The sequence below is a fragment of the Dipodomys spectabilis genome, unplaced genomic scaffold (assembly GCF_019054845.1).
Source record: "Dipodomys spectabilis isolate Male_0828 unplaced genomic scaffold, ASM1905484v1 ptg000145l, whole genome shotgun sequence".
NCBI lineage: Eukaryota > Metazoa > Chordata > Mammalia > Rodentia > Heteromyidae > Dipodomys > Dipodomys spectabilis.
This window is the reverse complement of record NW_024870822.1, coordinates 19,545,064-19,562,069: the sequence shown is the minus strand read 5'-3', so window position 1 is coordinate 19,562,069 and position 17,006 is coordinate 19,545,064. Positions and strand designations below refer to the sequence as shown.

The following is a 17,006-nucleotide window of genomic DNA, read 5'->3' as shown; positions in this document are numbered from 1 at the left end:
CTCTCATTATCAAAAAATAACAGCATGACTATCTAGATAAAGCCAACAAAGTACATAAAAATACAAGTGCTATTAAAGACCAAAAGTACCAATGGAATAGAACTGAAGACTCAGAAATGAACCCACAGACCTGTAGCCACCTAATCTTCGATAAAGGGAGCTAAAAAAATAGAATGGAAGAAAGACAGTCTCTTCAGTAAATGGTGCTGGCAAAATTGGTTATTCACCTGTAGCAAACTAAAGCTAGGTCTTTATATATCATTCTGCACCAGAATCAACTCCAAATGAGTCAAAGACCTAGAAGTAAAAGCAGACACCCTGAAAACATTACAGGGAGGAATAGGAGAAACTCTAGGGCTCCTTGGCACAGGCCGAAATTTTCTTAATGAAGACCCAGAAATACAACAAATCAAAGCAAGGTTGTACAAATGGGATTGCATGAAACTGCAGAGCTTCTGCCTGGCAAAGGACATAGCTAGCAAGATCGATAGAAAGCCCACAGATTGGGAGAAGATCTTCACTAGCTATACAATGGACAAGGGCCTCAAATCTAGAATATATTTAGAACTCAAAAAATTAGATCCCCCCAAAGCAAATTCTCAAAGAAACAACTGCCCCATTAATAAGTGGGAAAAGACTTAAAGAGATACCTCTCTGAAGAGGAAATAAGAATGGCCAATAGACACATGAAGAAATGCTCAACTTTTCTAGCCATAAAAGGAATGCAAATCAAGACAACATTGAGATTCCACCTTACCCCAGTTAGAATGGCTATAATCAAGAAATCTAAAAACAACAGATACTGGAGGGAATGTGGCCAAAACGGAACCCTACTGCACTGTTGGTGGGAATGTAAACTTGTTCAACCACTTTGGAAAGCAGTATGGAAGTTCCCCAAAAGACTCCACATAGAGCTCCCCTATGACCCAGCAATCCCACTTTGGGCATTTATGCAAATGGTCACAAAAGGCCATACTAAAGCTATCAGCACAACTATGTTTATCACAGCATTATTCACCATAGCTAAGATGTGGAACCAACTCAGATTCTCCTTAGTAGATGAATGGATCAAGAAAATTATACACACACACACACACACACACACACATACACACACACACACACACACACACACACATATATGTATATATATGTATATGTATGTATGAATTTTATGCCTCCATTAAAAAGAATGACACCGCCCCATTTGTTAGGAAATGGAAAGACTTGGAAAAAATTATATTAAGTAAGCCAGGCCCAAAGAAACATAGGTCCCATGATTTCCCTCATTTGCAATAACTAGTATATGTCTAGGATAATCTTACCAGACAAGCAGAAAAGGTCAAAAGCTATGTACATATGACCATATAAGATGATGCTAAGCAAAATGAACCTGAAGATATGGGCACAAGAGATTTTTTCTTTGTTGCTGTTGTTTTTAATGTACTAAGTGATTTTTTTTGTTTCTTTTGATGTTCTTCCTCCATGGTATAACCCTGTTGTCACTGTATTTGTTTCTGGTGCCCTGCATCTTGTATATACATTTTTCTAATTTGGGGAGGGGAAGGGAAATAACAAAATAACAAAATAACAAAAAGGGAAGTGACAGTAGGGGAAAAACAAAGGAGGGGTAACAATGCTCGACAGGAAATGTACTCATTGCCTTACTTATGTAACTGTAACCCCTTTGTAGAGTATCTTTACAATAAAAATATTTTAAAAAGAATCAAAAGTATAGTATATACAGAGAACATATTATTCCTAACAAGGGAATAAAATAGAGTTGACTGAAATATTTCCTGTTTTCCATGTTTCCTCTCTGTATAGTCTTCATTCCATTTGTTTATTTATTTGTTTGCTTATTTGTTTGTTTGTTGTTAGTTGTGGGCCTTGAACTCTGGGCTTGGATGCTGTCCTTGAGTTCTTCAGCTCAAGACTAGCACTCTATCACTGAGCCAGAGCACCACTTCTGGTTTTGTGGTGGTTTATTGGAGATTAAGGTCTCAGGGACTTTCCTGTCCCAGCTGGTTTGAACTGTGATCCTCAGATCTCAGCCTCCTGAGTAGCTAGGATTACAGGTGTGAGCCACCAGTGCCCAGCTTCCATGAGTTTATAAAAACCTTCATGGAAAAAAGAAAGGAAAGAAGAGTTATAGAGTTAGTGTTGCAAGTGAAATTTAACCTTTCTGGATGGGATTTGAAAAGCATGTGTATTGAGGGTCCTTGTTTGATGAAAAGATAAAATCCTAATCTTCATGTTTTTAAAAATAGAAATTATGGGCTGGGAAGGTGGCTCAGTGGTAGAACGTTTGCCTTGCATACCTGAGGCCCTGGGTTCAATTCCTCAGCACCACATAAACAAACAAACAAACAAAAAGCCGGAAGTGGCACTGGGCTCAAGTGGTAGAGCCCTAGCCTTGAGCTGAAGAGCTGAGGGACAGCGCCCAGGCCCAGAGTTCAAGCCCCATGACTGGACCCCCCAAAAAAAGGATTTAAAAAAATAAAAATAAAAATTAATTTTAAATTTCATTTTTTCTTAGATCCAATTTCCTGGCCATTATCTAGCCTTTAAATAACAAATATTTAGAAAGTCGTATTTTTAAAAAGTGTTAGCCTGAGTAAGAAAGCATCAAATGTCCTATGAGAGTAGGAATAATAGAGTCCTCTGATGGCCTGCAAAGTTCACAACTCCAGGATTATATTTAGCATTATTTTTATGTCAGTTGTGTTGGAAAATGTTTATTCCTTTAAAGCCCATGGTATACATTTTAAGATAAATAATCATATTACCTATGGGAATTCTGTCTTTAACATAATTGTGGTGAAGATAGCTTCTAATTCTTGTTTATTTTGCTACTTACTGTTTCTCAGATTCTGATGGTAGAGTTACTCGTGGGCAAATTGCTTACATTTCTTCAAAGAGCTGCTCAATTCCAGATGAGAGTTATGGCTGCCTGTCTTCAAACATTCCTGCATTAGAATTGATGGCTTTGTATGTGGCAGCTGCCATGCATGATTATGATCACCCAGGGAGAACAAATGCATTTCTTGTGGCTACAAATGCACCTCAGGTAGGAACTTCTTTTTAAGAAAGTTTGACAAGTAATTTTTAATATTAATAACTCTTTTGTACATCCCTTTATAAGCCATTCTTTATTTGAGTCCTAAAGCCATTCTGGGGCTGGGAAGGTGGCTCAGCGGTAGAGCGCTTGCCTTGCATGCATGAGGCCCTGGGTTTGATTCCCCAGCACCACATAAGCAAAAAGAAAAAAGCCCGAAGTGGCACTGTGGCTCAAGTGGTAGAGCGCTAGTCTTGAGGTGAAGAGCTGAGGGACAGCGCCCAGGCCCAGAGTTCAGGCCCCATGACTGGACCTCCCCCTCCCCCCACAAAAAGCCATTCTGTCTCTCCCTAAAGCCCTACATTGTAATTAATTGAATAAAAACATGACTATAGGCTGTAACAATGCTCCATAGGAAATGGACTCATTACCTTGCCTATGTAATTGTAACCCCTCTGTACAGAATCTTTACAATAAAAAATATTTAAAAAAGAAGAAAAAAGATTTCCCCAACATACCTGTTCCTGCATCCTTGCCAACAGTTTTAATGATTACTGTTCTCAATAAAGAAATAGGAACTTAAAAAAAAACATGATTATAGTAAGTTAGGGGAAAAATCACTTTTCTTGAGCTAAAGTAAATTGTTTATGACATAAATAATATAAAACCATATATAATGACAAATCATATAAATCATTGCCTTGTGAAAATTTTGGAAACCTTTCTGAACACATTTTTGTCTTTGATCAAACTGATAAAACTGGCTAAATCTAAGCCATAATATGGCTAAAAGCTATAAATTAAAGGATAAATACTAATCTTTCAGTTGCTCTCCCCATTCTGTTAAAATTTGCCTTAATATGCAGACCCTATGTTTTTTCATTATGAACATATTAATATATGTTTGTACTTCTTGTGTAATAATATTACTTTTGTATCCAATATATCTGATCCTTTAGAGTCATAGTTTAAATAAAGTGATAGGAATTCCCAACAATTGAATGTAATCAATGATTACATTCTCATACTAGTAATCTGATTGGACATGAGGACTTAGAACTACATATATGGTTATAGAAAAACTAAATGTTGTTGTTGGTGTTTATGTTGGTTCCTGAAATTTTATACATGTATTTCTAGCCACATGCCTTAGAAAAAGTAGAGACTCAATTGGATGTCAGTGACTCAGACCTGTATTCCTAGTATTCCAAGTAACCTTGCCAGGCTGAGAATGGGAGGATAGCAGTTTGAGGACAGCCCAACCTGGAAAGCTCTCAAGATCCCTTTCAGTCCATAGCTGGATATACTAACAATACAGCTATACTGTATTATCACTGATAATAGTGCATGTTAACCCAAGCTATGTTGGAGGCTGAGAGTAGGAAGATCATGGTTCCAGGCTAGCTCAGGCAGAAAAGTTCAAGAGACCCCATGTCCATATTTCTTCTCTTTCAAGATATCACAAATAATGAATTCTTTTTGTTAACCCTCATACATGCAAAAAATTAAAGCAATGATATACAAATATAATTTGTACAAACGGTATATTGAAAACAGCTACCTAGCAAGGGTGAAGCTTTGGTTCAAATAGCAGTACCACTAAGGTATATAGTCTGGAAAAATAGCTGTTATCTTGGCACTCCTTTACCATGAAGTTCTGTATTTGTGTGAAAATGTCTAGTAATCCCATATCTTCTTTTGTCTTAGTTACCACCCTTGTTTTACTCACATTTAGATAACTTTCACAGGATGATGGGATATATTGTTTTTAGTTATTGGATACGTGAGAATCTCTTTGTTTTTTATCTTAATGGTTCATGCTCAGTGGTAGCTAGTTTAGAATGCTGACTTAAAAATAACACCCTTGCCGGGTACTGGTGGCTCACGCCTGTAATCCTAGCTGAGAAGGGTGAGATCTGAGGATCGCGGTTCAAAGCCAGCCTGGGCAGGAAAGTCTGTGAAACTCTTATCTCCAATAAACCACCAGAAAACCGGAAGTGGCGCTGTAGCTCAAGTGGTACAGCGCTGGCCTTGAGCTGTAGAGCTGAGGGACAGTGCGCAGGCCCAGAGTTCAAGCCCCACGACCGACAAATAAAAATAAAAAAAAAATACCCTTTTATCTCCTGGTTTACTCTGTCCAAGCACTAATAACATAATTATCTTTCTCCTCCTTCCCCTCTTCTCCGTCCTTTTCTCTCTCCCTTTTCCATTCTCTCTCTTTCTCTCTCTCCTTTTTTCTCTCTCCCCTACCTGCAGCTTCTCTCCTACCCCATACAAACACATTTGTTTATTACTTTTCTTGCTTTACTAGAATGTAAATTCCATGAAGGTAAATTCATTTATTTAACAATGTCTAAATAGTGTTTGATCTACACATTATTCTGAGTTTACTTCTTGATGAGACAATGCTATTTAGATAGTTTATAAATTTTCATCAAATTTTAGCATAACTTTATCAAGACTATTAGAAATTGACCCTGTAGGTAGTCTTTGAAGTGAACCTTTCTCTTTGGAATTTATGATGTCTATTAAGATTAGTATGAAGTTCAATGCTGGTGGCTTATGACTTTAATTCTAATAAGGAAGCTGATATGAGGATTGTGGTTTAAAGCCAGTGTGAGCAGAAAAATCTGTGACTCTTATCTCCAATTAACCAATTAAAAGCCAGAAAACAGAGTGCTAGCCCTGAGTACTAAAGGCTCAGAGACAGCACCCAGCCCCTGAGTTCAAGCCCCAAGATTGGCATGCAACACATACACATATCAAGCATTGTTACCTCCTCCTTTGTTTTTCCCTTACCATTCCTTCTCTCCCTGCCTTCCCAACTACCCACTCCCTCCAAAGTTGTAAAGTTCATTTTCTACATAGTGTCTTATACATCTCATTGTTACAAAACTGGGTCAACCTGTATCCTTGTATCAGCATTTTGTTATTTCCCTTCCCCTCCTCAAATTAGAAAAATGTACATTACTTTTCTGGGGCTGGGAAGGTGTCTCAGTGGTAGAGTGCTTGCCTTGCATGAATGAGGCCCTGGGTTCAATTCCTGAGCACCACATAAGAAGAAAAAGCTGGAAGTAGCACTGTGGCTCAGTGGTAGAGCGGTAGCCTTGAGCTGAATAGCTGAGGGATAGTGCCTAGGCCCAGAGTTCAGGCCCCATGACAGACCAAAAGAAAAAAAAAAAAAATATATATATATATATATATTATATTACTTTTCCCACACTTGAGGCACAATATTATATGTACAAAGAAAATGAAATTTGGAGATAACCCTTTCATTTACTAGCTATGTGTGCTGGAAGCAAAGGTATATCTTAACCTCTTTGCAGTTTAGTGTACACATTTATAAAATGATCACCTTTTTCATAGATATAAAAAGGTAAAATATCTAGTAGATAGTAGGTACTCATTCTATTTTCACTGTCTTCCTATTTATTTCCTACTTTTGAGATTCCTGCTTAATTTTTCTTTATTTGTTTTCAGGCAGTTCTGTACAATGATAGATCTGTTCTAGAAAATCATCATGCTGCATCAGCTTGGAATCTATATCTTTCTCGACCAGAATACAACTTCCTTCTTAATCTTGATCATGTGGAATTCAAGCGTTTTCGATTTTTAGTCATTGAAGCAATCCTTGCCACAGATCTTAAAAAGCATTTTGACTTTCTTGCTGAATTCAATGCCAAGGTTTGTTATGCAAATTTGTGCCTGATTTTCAAAAGGGAAAACATTGTTGTCAGTGCTACTGATGAAAGTTACTTTTAATTTTGCTCAATTAAAATTAATACTATTCATTAAGAATAAACACTTGATACAAGTAATACATCTATTTATAATGACTTTTAATTAATTCAAAATACTATTGTTATATTTTCTTTTGGTATATATATATTTCACTGATTTATTTTATTTTATTGATTTTATTTATTGATTTATTGATTTTATTGGTTTTCTTTTACATAATGAAGAACCAATTATGTCAAAAGATTTTATAGGCAGATTTGAGAATGTCATACACAGTGCTATGTAATGTATTATATGTGGTTTTTGTTTGTGTCCATCCTGGGGCTTGAACTTAAGGTTCTGAGTGCTGTCCCTGAGCTTTTTTGCTCAAGGCTAACATTCTACCATTTGAGCCACAGCTCCATTGGTTTTGGGGAATAGTTAATTAGAGATAAAAGTCTCACAGACTTTCCTGCCTAGTCTGGCTTTGAACTGTGATCCTTAGATCTCAGCTTCCTGATTAGTTAGGATCATAGATTTGAGCTACCAATGCTAGGCCAAAGATGAAAAGAAGCTAATTTTGCCTGCTTTGCCACCCACTTGTTACACCTTGTTTGTATTAGTGAGTCTTTAGCTAATATTCAGGAGAAAAATCCCTACTCTTCCTCTTGAGAATAATTAACTCATTCAGTAACAATTAGAAATTCCCTCTAAGGGCATTCATTATGCTGGGGAAGAGTGAGAAAAAAACAGGCTAGTCTCCCCAATGAAAGAATTACTATTTACTAGAGAACAGAGAACTGCTCGCCTAGCATAATGTTGTATTTGGTAATATAGCCTATCTCTCAGAAATTTTGGGATGAAAAAAGTTAAAAACCTTTCTTTAGATTGCTGAGAATCCTGCCAGAAATCTGCTGTTTTCCTCGATTATTTTTATAATGATTTTCTCTACCTTCAGGAATAGAAGGTAATCAGGGAGTATTAGATATAACTCCCTCTATATGAGATCATCACAATATTAATAAGATGCTTAGCTTTATATTTATATTCATTTTTATTTTTACTTAGTAATAAAAATTATTTTAAATGCTAAACTCACCTTTTGCAGGTGAAAGATTATCTGTTCAACACTCAATACGTGTGAATCTATATTTTGCAAGGATTAATGTTCTGATATTTTTCAGAAAACAGCCAAGAATAGGGCTCCTTTCAAAAGAGCCCTCCTTTTAAAAGTATTTCCCTATTTTCCTTTTCCTTACTAGTTTTCTCTCTTTTGAAACAGTGTTTCACTATGTAGCTGCAGGCTACTCTCAAATGAGCCATGGAACTCAGGCAATTCTCAGGCAGTCTTCACAGGGCACTGGTTGTGCCTATAAGGCCTATAATTGTAGCTGCTCTGGAGGCTGAGATCTGAGGGTGGCAGTTGGAAGTCAGCCCAGGCAGGAAAGCCCATAAGCCTCATCTTCAATTAGCTACCAAAAAGCCATAAATGGAGCTTTGGCTCCATGAATCCCTGAGCAGAAAAACTCAGGGCACTATGCAAGCCCCAAGACCAGCAACAACAATAAAAAAATAATGGTCCTCCTGTTTTGACCTCCCAAGTGCTGGGACTGCATCATGTGTGCTACTACATCCAGCTTTAAGTATTTCTTTTTTCTTTTTGGTGGTACTGGGATTGAACTAAGACCCTGATGCTTGCTAAGCATGCATGTATCACTGGAGCCATGTTCCCCATTGGCTTAAATTTTTTTTCCCCCTGTGGTGATGGTCTTCATAATTTTTCCTTTAACAAAGGCTTTGGTGTAAAAAATCCATAATTACACTAAAGTTCAAAAGCTATAATTGGCCCATTTTCTTCTTCTTTTTTTTTTTTTTGGCTGTCATGGGACTTGAACTCAGGGCCTATGCACTGCCCCTGAGCCTTTTCTCTCAAGGCTAGTGCTCTACCATTTTGACTCATAGTGCTACTTCTGATTTTCTGGTGGTTAATTGGAGATAACTCTCACAGACTTTTCTGCCGGGGTTGTTTTCAAACTGTGATGCTCAGATCTCAGTCTTAGTAACTAGTATTACAGGCCTGAGCCATTGGTGCCTGGACGTTCTCTTCATTTTTTACTAAGGGAACTTTGGGTTCTTGAAGGGCCTAATAACTTTGTCTGTCTTAAAGAGATAATCCCATCTAGTTAAATAATGTTAAGGAATATTTTATATTTCTTATAAACAGGACATTTCGATTTATTAATCCTCATGGCAACATATAAATTGGTAGTGTGTTTCTAACTTTACAGATGAAGAATGTTTCAGTTAGATGTAATTTTATTGGAGTCATGCAATGAATTAGTAAATCATCCTGAGTTAGGAGTTAAAACTAAAAAGATAAATTTCTAGGATTTGTGTTCTTTAAACTATATTACTTTGCCTTTCATAGTGAGAGCCAAATTCTTAGCTCTTTACGTGTTCTTTTTAAAGATACAAATAGTTATACTTTCACAATTTTATTAATATATGTGCATATATTTACTATGCATAAAATATGTCTATATATATATTATAATTGTCATAATCTCAACTGTTAATACCCATAGGTGTTTGCTTTTAGAATGCTATGCTTTTTTTGAACCAAAATTCTCACAATACTTAAATGGGATGTTTAACTCATGCAGATTTATATTCTGGTATAAACTGATTAAAAGAATCATTTACTGAAATTTCTTCCTGTCATTTGAACAGGAAACAGTTTTAAGGTTGGTTGGCTAAAAAAATAGAAAACTCCTCATGACTTCAGAGACTAAAATAATTCTGTTTTTCCAAAATAGGCTAATGATGTCAATAGTAATGGTATAGAATGGAACAGTGAAAATGATCGCCTCTTAGTCTGCCAGGTGTGCATCAAATTAGCAGATATAAATGGCCCAGCAAAAGTTCGGGATTTGCATTTGAAATGGACTGAAGGCATTGTTAATGAATTTTATGAGCAGGTAAGTTGAAACACGGAATTTGTGGGATTTTTAAAAAAATTTTCACTGTTATTATAAAGTTGATGTATAGAGGGGTTACTGTTACATAAGTTAGGTAAAGAGTACATTTCCTTTTGGCAATGTCACCCTTTACTTCTCTCTCTCTTTCTCTCACTCCGTTTTTCCCTCCCGTCCCCACCCACAAGTTGTATAGTTCAACTTAGTGTCTAGTGAGTACTGCTGCATTTGTTTACCCTTTGTCCCTCCATTTCTGTGCATCTTCTGTTTTGTGGGATGTTTTTAAAGAGGTTCCAGGTGAAATTCCAGGTAAAATTATTTTGAAGATTTGGATATCTACAGTAAGTGAAATCAGAGCTGCATTTGAAAAGGGTTAGAGTGTGTTACATTTGCTGAGATTCTTTTGTCTTTCTCACATCTACCTTTGCTGCCAAAATTCAAAGTAAGAAGAACAACAAAAAGCTTACTGACAATCTGGGATGAATTCAATGTATTCTCACGTATAGACAGTGATTGTAAAGTTCCTTTCAATTTGAGAATCTACAACATAGTACAGTTGATATTTAGATGAAGCAGTTTTTAAGTGATTTCAAAGTTTGCCCAGAATATATTTATATATTTAAAGACTAGCACCCTGCTTTCTTTTTAATTTTTATCCTCCTTCCCTCCCTGCTTCCCTCCCTCCCTCCCCCTCCCTCCTTCCCTCCCTCCCTCCCTTCCTTCCTTCCTTCCTTCCTTCCTTCCTTCCTTCCTTCCTTCCTTCCTTTCTTCCCTCCCTCTCTCCCTCCCTTCCTTTTCTCTTTTCTTTCTTTTGAGACAGGGTGTCACTATATAGTATAAACTAGAGTTGAATTCATGATCCACCTGCATGTAGCTTCCTGAGGTCTGGGATTATAGACAGGTCCATCACCTTGAAGTTATCACCACATTTTCAGCTCTGCTGTAAAAAGAATATCTAGAAACATCAGATCAGTTGGCAAAAATCCTAGTTTTCTCTCTCTCTCTCTCTCTTCTCTCCTCTCTCCTCTCTCTCTCTGCCTATGTGCTGTCCCTGAGCTCTTCAGCTCAAGGCGAGCACTCTGTCACTTGAACCACAGCACCACTTCTGGTTTTCTGGTGGTTAATTGGAGATAAAGAGTCTCACTGACTTTCCTGCTGAGGATGGCTTTGAACCACCATCCTCAAATCTCAGCCTCCTGAGTAGCTAGGATTACAGGTATGAGCCACTTGTACCTGGCTTCAAAGATTTCTTTCTTAGGGACATTTTCTGTTGTTTCTGTAGGATTTTATTTGCTCATAACCAGTAAATACTGCTCCAGTGCAGAATTTTATATGTTGTAGGGTGTAATTAATTTCCAACTAGCTCAGACTTTAGTAATACCATTTGTCGAATGCTCTCTTTTAAGTAATATTGCTTTTATTCCTTATAGCAACCTTGTTAGTTTATTTAAAATTTATACACAATATTGGGCATAGAAGTTTCTCAATACTACAACTTGTAAGTAACAAAAGCAAGTTTTTAAGCCACATCTGTTATCAAGGTATGCTTACTAAATTTCTAGAAGCAACGATGAGAGGACAATTTGGACTTTAGGCCCAAATTCTCACCTCAATCACAGTACCTGTATTTTTAATTCGTTTTATATATTAGCCTTTCTCATTTAGATTCATCAAAGGGTTCTGTTATTAGAAAAAGGAAAGAGCTGAGAAGCACTTGCAAAGTTTAGCCATGTAAAAACTTGAAGCACAATTAAAACAACAAAAAATTATCTATTATATCATTCTTTTTAAAAGAATATATTTAATGTTATAGAATTTTGAAAGTTGTTAGTAAAATTGCTCATACTTACTTGAAAAAAATTCTATTTTGGGGCTGTGAAGGTGGCTCAGTGGTAGAATGCTTGCCTTGCATGCATGAGGCCCTGGGTTCGATTGCTCAGCATCACATAAGCAAAAAGAAAGAAGCCGGCAGTGGCACTGTGGCTCAAGTGGTAGAGCACTAGCCTTGAGCTGAAGAGCTGAGGGACAGCACCCAGGCCCAGAGTTCAGGCCCCACGACCGGGTCCCCTCCCCCCCCAAAAAATTCTATTTTTTTGCAAACTGATTGATGTATGTTGACAGAATGGGAGAATAAAATTAGGATATATCAAGTAGAGAAATTATGACGGCAATTTTTTTTTTTGTTGGTTTCATTATTTAATGGTACTGGAGATTGAACCGAGGTCTTCATGAATGCTATGCAAACACTATACCATTTAGCAACATATAAAAACATATTCACTGATATTTCTTTGTAAAGATTATTTTGATGTGGGTATTTTTTTAAACCTCAAGATAATGTTTTATGTGTGTTCCAGTCCTGGGACTTGAATTCAGGACCCGGATATTGTCCCTGAGCATTTTCCCTTAAGAGTAGTGCTTTAACACCTGAGCTACATCACCACTTTCTGCTTTTTGGGGTGCTTAATTAGAGGTCAGAGTCTCATAGACTTTCTTGCCTGGGTTGGCTTTGAAATGTGATCATCAGATCTCAGCCTCCTGAGGTACTGGTGGCTCACATTAGTGAGTTCACCAGCTCTCAAGGTAATTTTAGTATCAAACTTTGATAGTTGATTTTCAGCAATTTAAATTGTATTTTCTCTCTAAAATTCTCAGGGAGATGAAGAAGCAAATCTTGGTCTACCCATCAGTCCCTTTATGGATCGTTCTTCTCCTCAACTAGCAAAACTCCAAGAATCCTTTATCACCCACATTGTGGGTCCTCTATGCAACTCCTATGATGCTGCTGGTTTGCTACCAGGTCAGTGGATAGAAGGAGAGGATGATGATGACACTGAAAGTGGTGATGATGAAGATGGTGAAGAATTAGATACAGATGATGAAGACATGGGAGACAATCTAATTCCTAGTAAGGACAATTTATTTAATAACTACAAATGCCCAAAATTAATAACTTCTGATGCCAAAAATTTAACTTGGATTACATGTTTGTTTCTTTTTTTTTTTTTTTTTTTTTTGGTCGATCGTGGGGCTTTGAACTCTGGGCTTGGGCACTGTCCCTCAGCTCTTCAGCTCAAGGCGAGTGCTTTATCACTTGAGCTACAGTGCCACTTCTGGTTTTCTGGTCGTTTATTGGAGATAAGAGTTTCATGGACTTTCTGCCCGGGCTGGCTTTGATCCTCAGATCTCAACCTCCTGAGTAGCTAGGATTACAGGCGTGAGCCACCAGTGCCCGGCTTAAATGTTTGTTTCTTAGATGCATAGTCAGCAGTCACATCTTGAGTATGTTCAGATTCAATAGTCAAGTTTTGAGCAATGCTGTGGTCTAGGTATTGTGCTGATGCTGTCACACACAAGAACTTTTGTTTAATCAATGACTAGTGTCTCTCAAAGATACTGTCCTTCAGCCAGGGCTCTTCATCAGACTCTACCTGTGTACTCATGCTAGGGCTGTGGCCATCTCTGCACATCTATAAGGTTGATGGGACCTAGCTAGCCTCCTTTATCTTACCCCTCCTCAAATACTTTGCAGGAAGTTGAGGAACACAACTTTCAAAGCAACCTATCTGCCTTTCATTTGGTCTTGGAAGACACATCAACACAATGAAGAAGCAAAGGAAAATACATTCCTTGGTTTCCAGGGGAGAACTAAGTTTTATGGTATTATGAATGAATTTGAGTTAAACAGTAGTGACATGTTTTCCTATATAAGACAACAAGTATAAGTAGAAAATAAAAATGTTACCTTTGTAATTGTGAATGAAATCAAATACTTAAATTATTTTATTATTATATAAATTATGCCTAGCTAGTTATTTTTTCTATATACTTTATAAGTCAGAACAGAGATGACTACAAAGAACATATTTCCTATCCCATTCACACACATGTGCTTTGTATTTAGGATTAGCATAGCAATGAGTAATCTTAGACTGTTGCCACCTGAATATCACTTTGCGAAGACATGGTTTTAAAAATTAATTTTCACTGGAATGTTGATAATTACATTTGCTATAAAACACAAAAAGCCTTTTAAATGTCTTCTTTTTAAAAAAATTTTAATAAATATTTTTATTGTAAAGATATTGTACAGAGGGGTTACAGTTACATGAGTGAGATAATGAATACATTTCCCATGGAGCATTGTTACCCTCCTTTGTTTTTCCCTTACCATCCCTTCCCTCCCCACCTCTTTTCTCATTTTCTTTCTTCCTCTCTCCCTCCCCTTCTCCCTTCCTGTCCCCATGCCTCTCCCCCTCCTTCTTCTCCCTCTCTTTCTCTTGGTTTTGAACTTCATTTGTTTTGATTTTCATCTGAAATTTCAGTATAATACTTCCCTCCTTCCACCCACTCAATTACCTCCATTCCTTTTCTCTCTTTTCTATCTGTAATACTAAGTACCATCTAACATACTTAAATTGTTAGTCTAGATGGAATCTGGGTGCCATAGCACAGAGATTATTTTATTAATCTTTCTATTCACTATTATAACCTTCGTGATTACGTGCCTACTTACAATATAATGGGCACTTAAACCTATTTGTTGAATGAGTGACTGAGTCATATGGCTATAATTAGAATTTGTCTATTTTAAATTTCACAGAGCCACAAAGAAGGAAAGGCAGGCGGCGAATATTTTGTCAGCTAATGCACCACCTCTCTGAAAACCACAAGATATGGAAGGAAATCATAGAGGAAGAAGAAAAATGTAAAGTTGAGGGGGATAAACTACAGGTGGAGAACACATTACCTCAAGCAGATGAGATTCAGGTCATTGAAGAAGCAGATGAAGAGGAAGAGCCACAGTTTGAATAAAAGGAGAATCATACTAAAGCAGCCTGGAGGGCTGTTCCCAGGGTCAGAAATCATTACCTAATGTTCACTGTGCTGACTTTCAACTGACCATTCCCATGTGGACCAGCCTTAATACTGTGAGAGGATCCTTGCTGTTCTGGCAGGTTCCCACTCCTAAGCACTTTCACCAAATGGACTACAAAATTATTCATAGAGCTAGGCTTCATTTGGCCTCTGTTGCAAAGTCCTCCCTTGAAGTCTTCACTGGTGTATAAATACTTTGTGATAATGCTGCTTTGCAGGGTAGTGAGCTCTCATTTTCCAAGGGGATGGGAGGCTGTAACTATAAACTCTCAAGTGACTTATTTCAGTTTCCAAAGTGGCCAGAACTTTCTGCTTTTATGAAAACAGGATTCATACAGTATTTCCAAATGCATCTTTTATGTCTTTGTATTTTTTTAAGTCTATACCTATCTAAAAAATGAATCCATTGTGGCCTTTTTGAGGGATTTCTGCTCACGGCAGTATACTGCTCAGTGCTGTTATCCCAGCTAGGTTTATCCATGAAGGACTGAGTAACCTTTGTTATATTTAACAAAATCCAGGTGCATCAATTTCTGATGCTTTTTATTGCTGTGTATTATCTACTACATGTTTATTTTTGCTCAGAGTATTCAGGTTTGCCATGGACATCAGAAGTCAGAATTGTAGTGTTACTGATTTTTATGATCCATGGTTGAATTTTAAATCTGTTTAATAATGAAGGAATTTTGTTCTTTAGTCAAAACTGTTCTTTTACTCTTGCTCAGGATTAGTGTTATAAACATTGAATTGTTATAAACATGGCATAGATTTGCCAGAAGAAAAAAGTTGTCCTAATGTTAATGTTAACTTTTTATGAATAAGTATCACTTTGTCTTCTTGGATGAATGTGAGACTAATTAAAGACAAGGAAAAGGAATCTGTCTTTTGCTTTCATGAAAAAGTGAAATGAAACGAATATCATCAAAGATAAAAGTAATATGATGAGCTCTGAAAGACATATACATTGAATAATTAGAATATGTGGCAATATTATATCCATATTTTAGGTGTAAAGTGTTTGGTAACTATAAACTTATACTCATCTATTAGATTTTTTTATGCCTCAGAACTACATGACAGAAATGACCTACCAGTACTTAATCATTTTGGAGCCCAATTGTAAACCTGATTTCGGAGATAAAGTAAATAATGGGAATACTTAATTTTTATATAAAATCTGAGTAGTTTGGTAAATTATTTCACACAAAAGCATATAAAAATGATATTAAGATGGCTGTACAGAAATCGATTTATAATATTGATATAGTTGTTAAGGTGGTGATATGTACCCTAGTTGTGAAAAAAATATTTACTGTTACAAAGAACAACCAACATAATACCAAGATGGTAAACCTAATACTTTTCATTATCCATCAAGACCACATATTTTGGAATCATGCAGCTTTGAAGACAGTAAACCGTTGATTTTCAAGGTAGTTAACTTAAAGTGTGATATTGGCAGTTTTTTTAACCTAACTACAATATATAGGTTATCTGAAAGATCTCAAAGCTCTTTTGAGCTGGGTATGGTGGTGTATATATATAATCCTAGTACATAGGAGGTAGAGGCCCAAGAATTGAAAGGTTGAGGCTACTTCAACCTCTATAAGTGAGTGAATCACTAAGCTTTATTTATTAAATGTGTTGAATGTTGCTGAATTCTTTCCTGCTAGTTTTGCTGCCATTGCCACACAGTTTGTAAACTAATATATTACTGAATAATAAAATTTTAACCAATAATATATTGGCTTGCACTTTTTATATGTCTATATGTATGTCTGCATATGTATATATCTGTGTATATACATATATGTGATAGATCACCTATGTTTCTCTAGAATACATTTTGCATTCTACCTAAATGTATTTCCACTATTATTTTCTTTCCTATAGAATACATTATACACAGGTATATGTGTTAATTCATATATGTGTATACTCACATAACATACTCAGTCAAATTTCTTTTCTTTTCTCGTTTCTTTTCTTTGCTGGTCCAGAGGCTTGAACTCCAGGCCTGGGTGCTGTCCCTAGCTCCACTTGTTCAAAGCTAGTAATCTATAATCTATCACTTGAGCCACAGCTCCACTTACAGCTTTTTCTGTGATTCATTGGAGATAACAGTCTCATGGACCTTTCTGCCTGGCTTTGAACTGCAATCCTCAGATCTTGGCCTTCTGAGTAGCTAGGATTACAGGCATAAGCCACTAGCACCCAGCTTCAAATTTCTACACCATTATATTACTTAAATAGACTTGTTTATTATTAATTTTATTTTCTTGAAAGAATCATATTCTTATTCTACTAAAATATGATTACTGGACACTCAAAAATAATAGAATTCTTAAGCTAGTTAGCTCTTGCTTAATAGA

The 17,006-nt window shown here is 36.6% G+C and overlaps 1 protein-coding gene across 2 annotated transcripts in view; it reads left to right on the top strand.

Annotated features, from left to right (window-relative positions):
- The window catches only part of Pde3b (phosphodiesterase 3B), a 117,983-nt gene extending 101,607 nt beyond the window's left edge, over nt 1-16,376 (top strand). For both annotated transcript variants that reach the window (XM_042691393.1, XM_042691392.1), the window contains exons 12-16: nt 2,871-3,070; nt 6,542-6,745; nt 9,598-9,759; nt 12,412-12,664; nt 14,360-16,376. In XM_042691393.1, the coding sequence (XP_042547327.1) occupies nt 2,871-3,070; nt 6,542-6,745; nt 9,598-9,759; nt 12,412-12,664; nt 14,360-14,571 (1,031 nt within the window). In that variant the 3' untranslated portion in view covers nt 14,572-16,376. The remainder of the gene's footprint in view (nt 1-2,870; nt 3,071-6,541; nt 6,746-9,597; nt 9,760-12,411; nt 12,665-14,359) is intronic.
- Nucleotides 16,377-17,006: the final 630 nt, after the last annotated feature.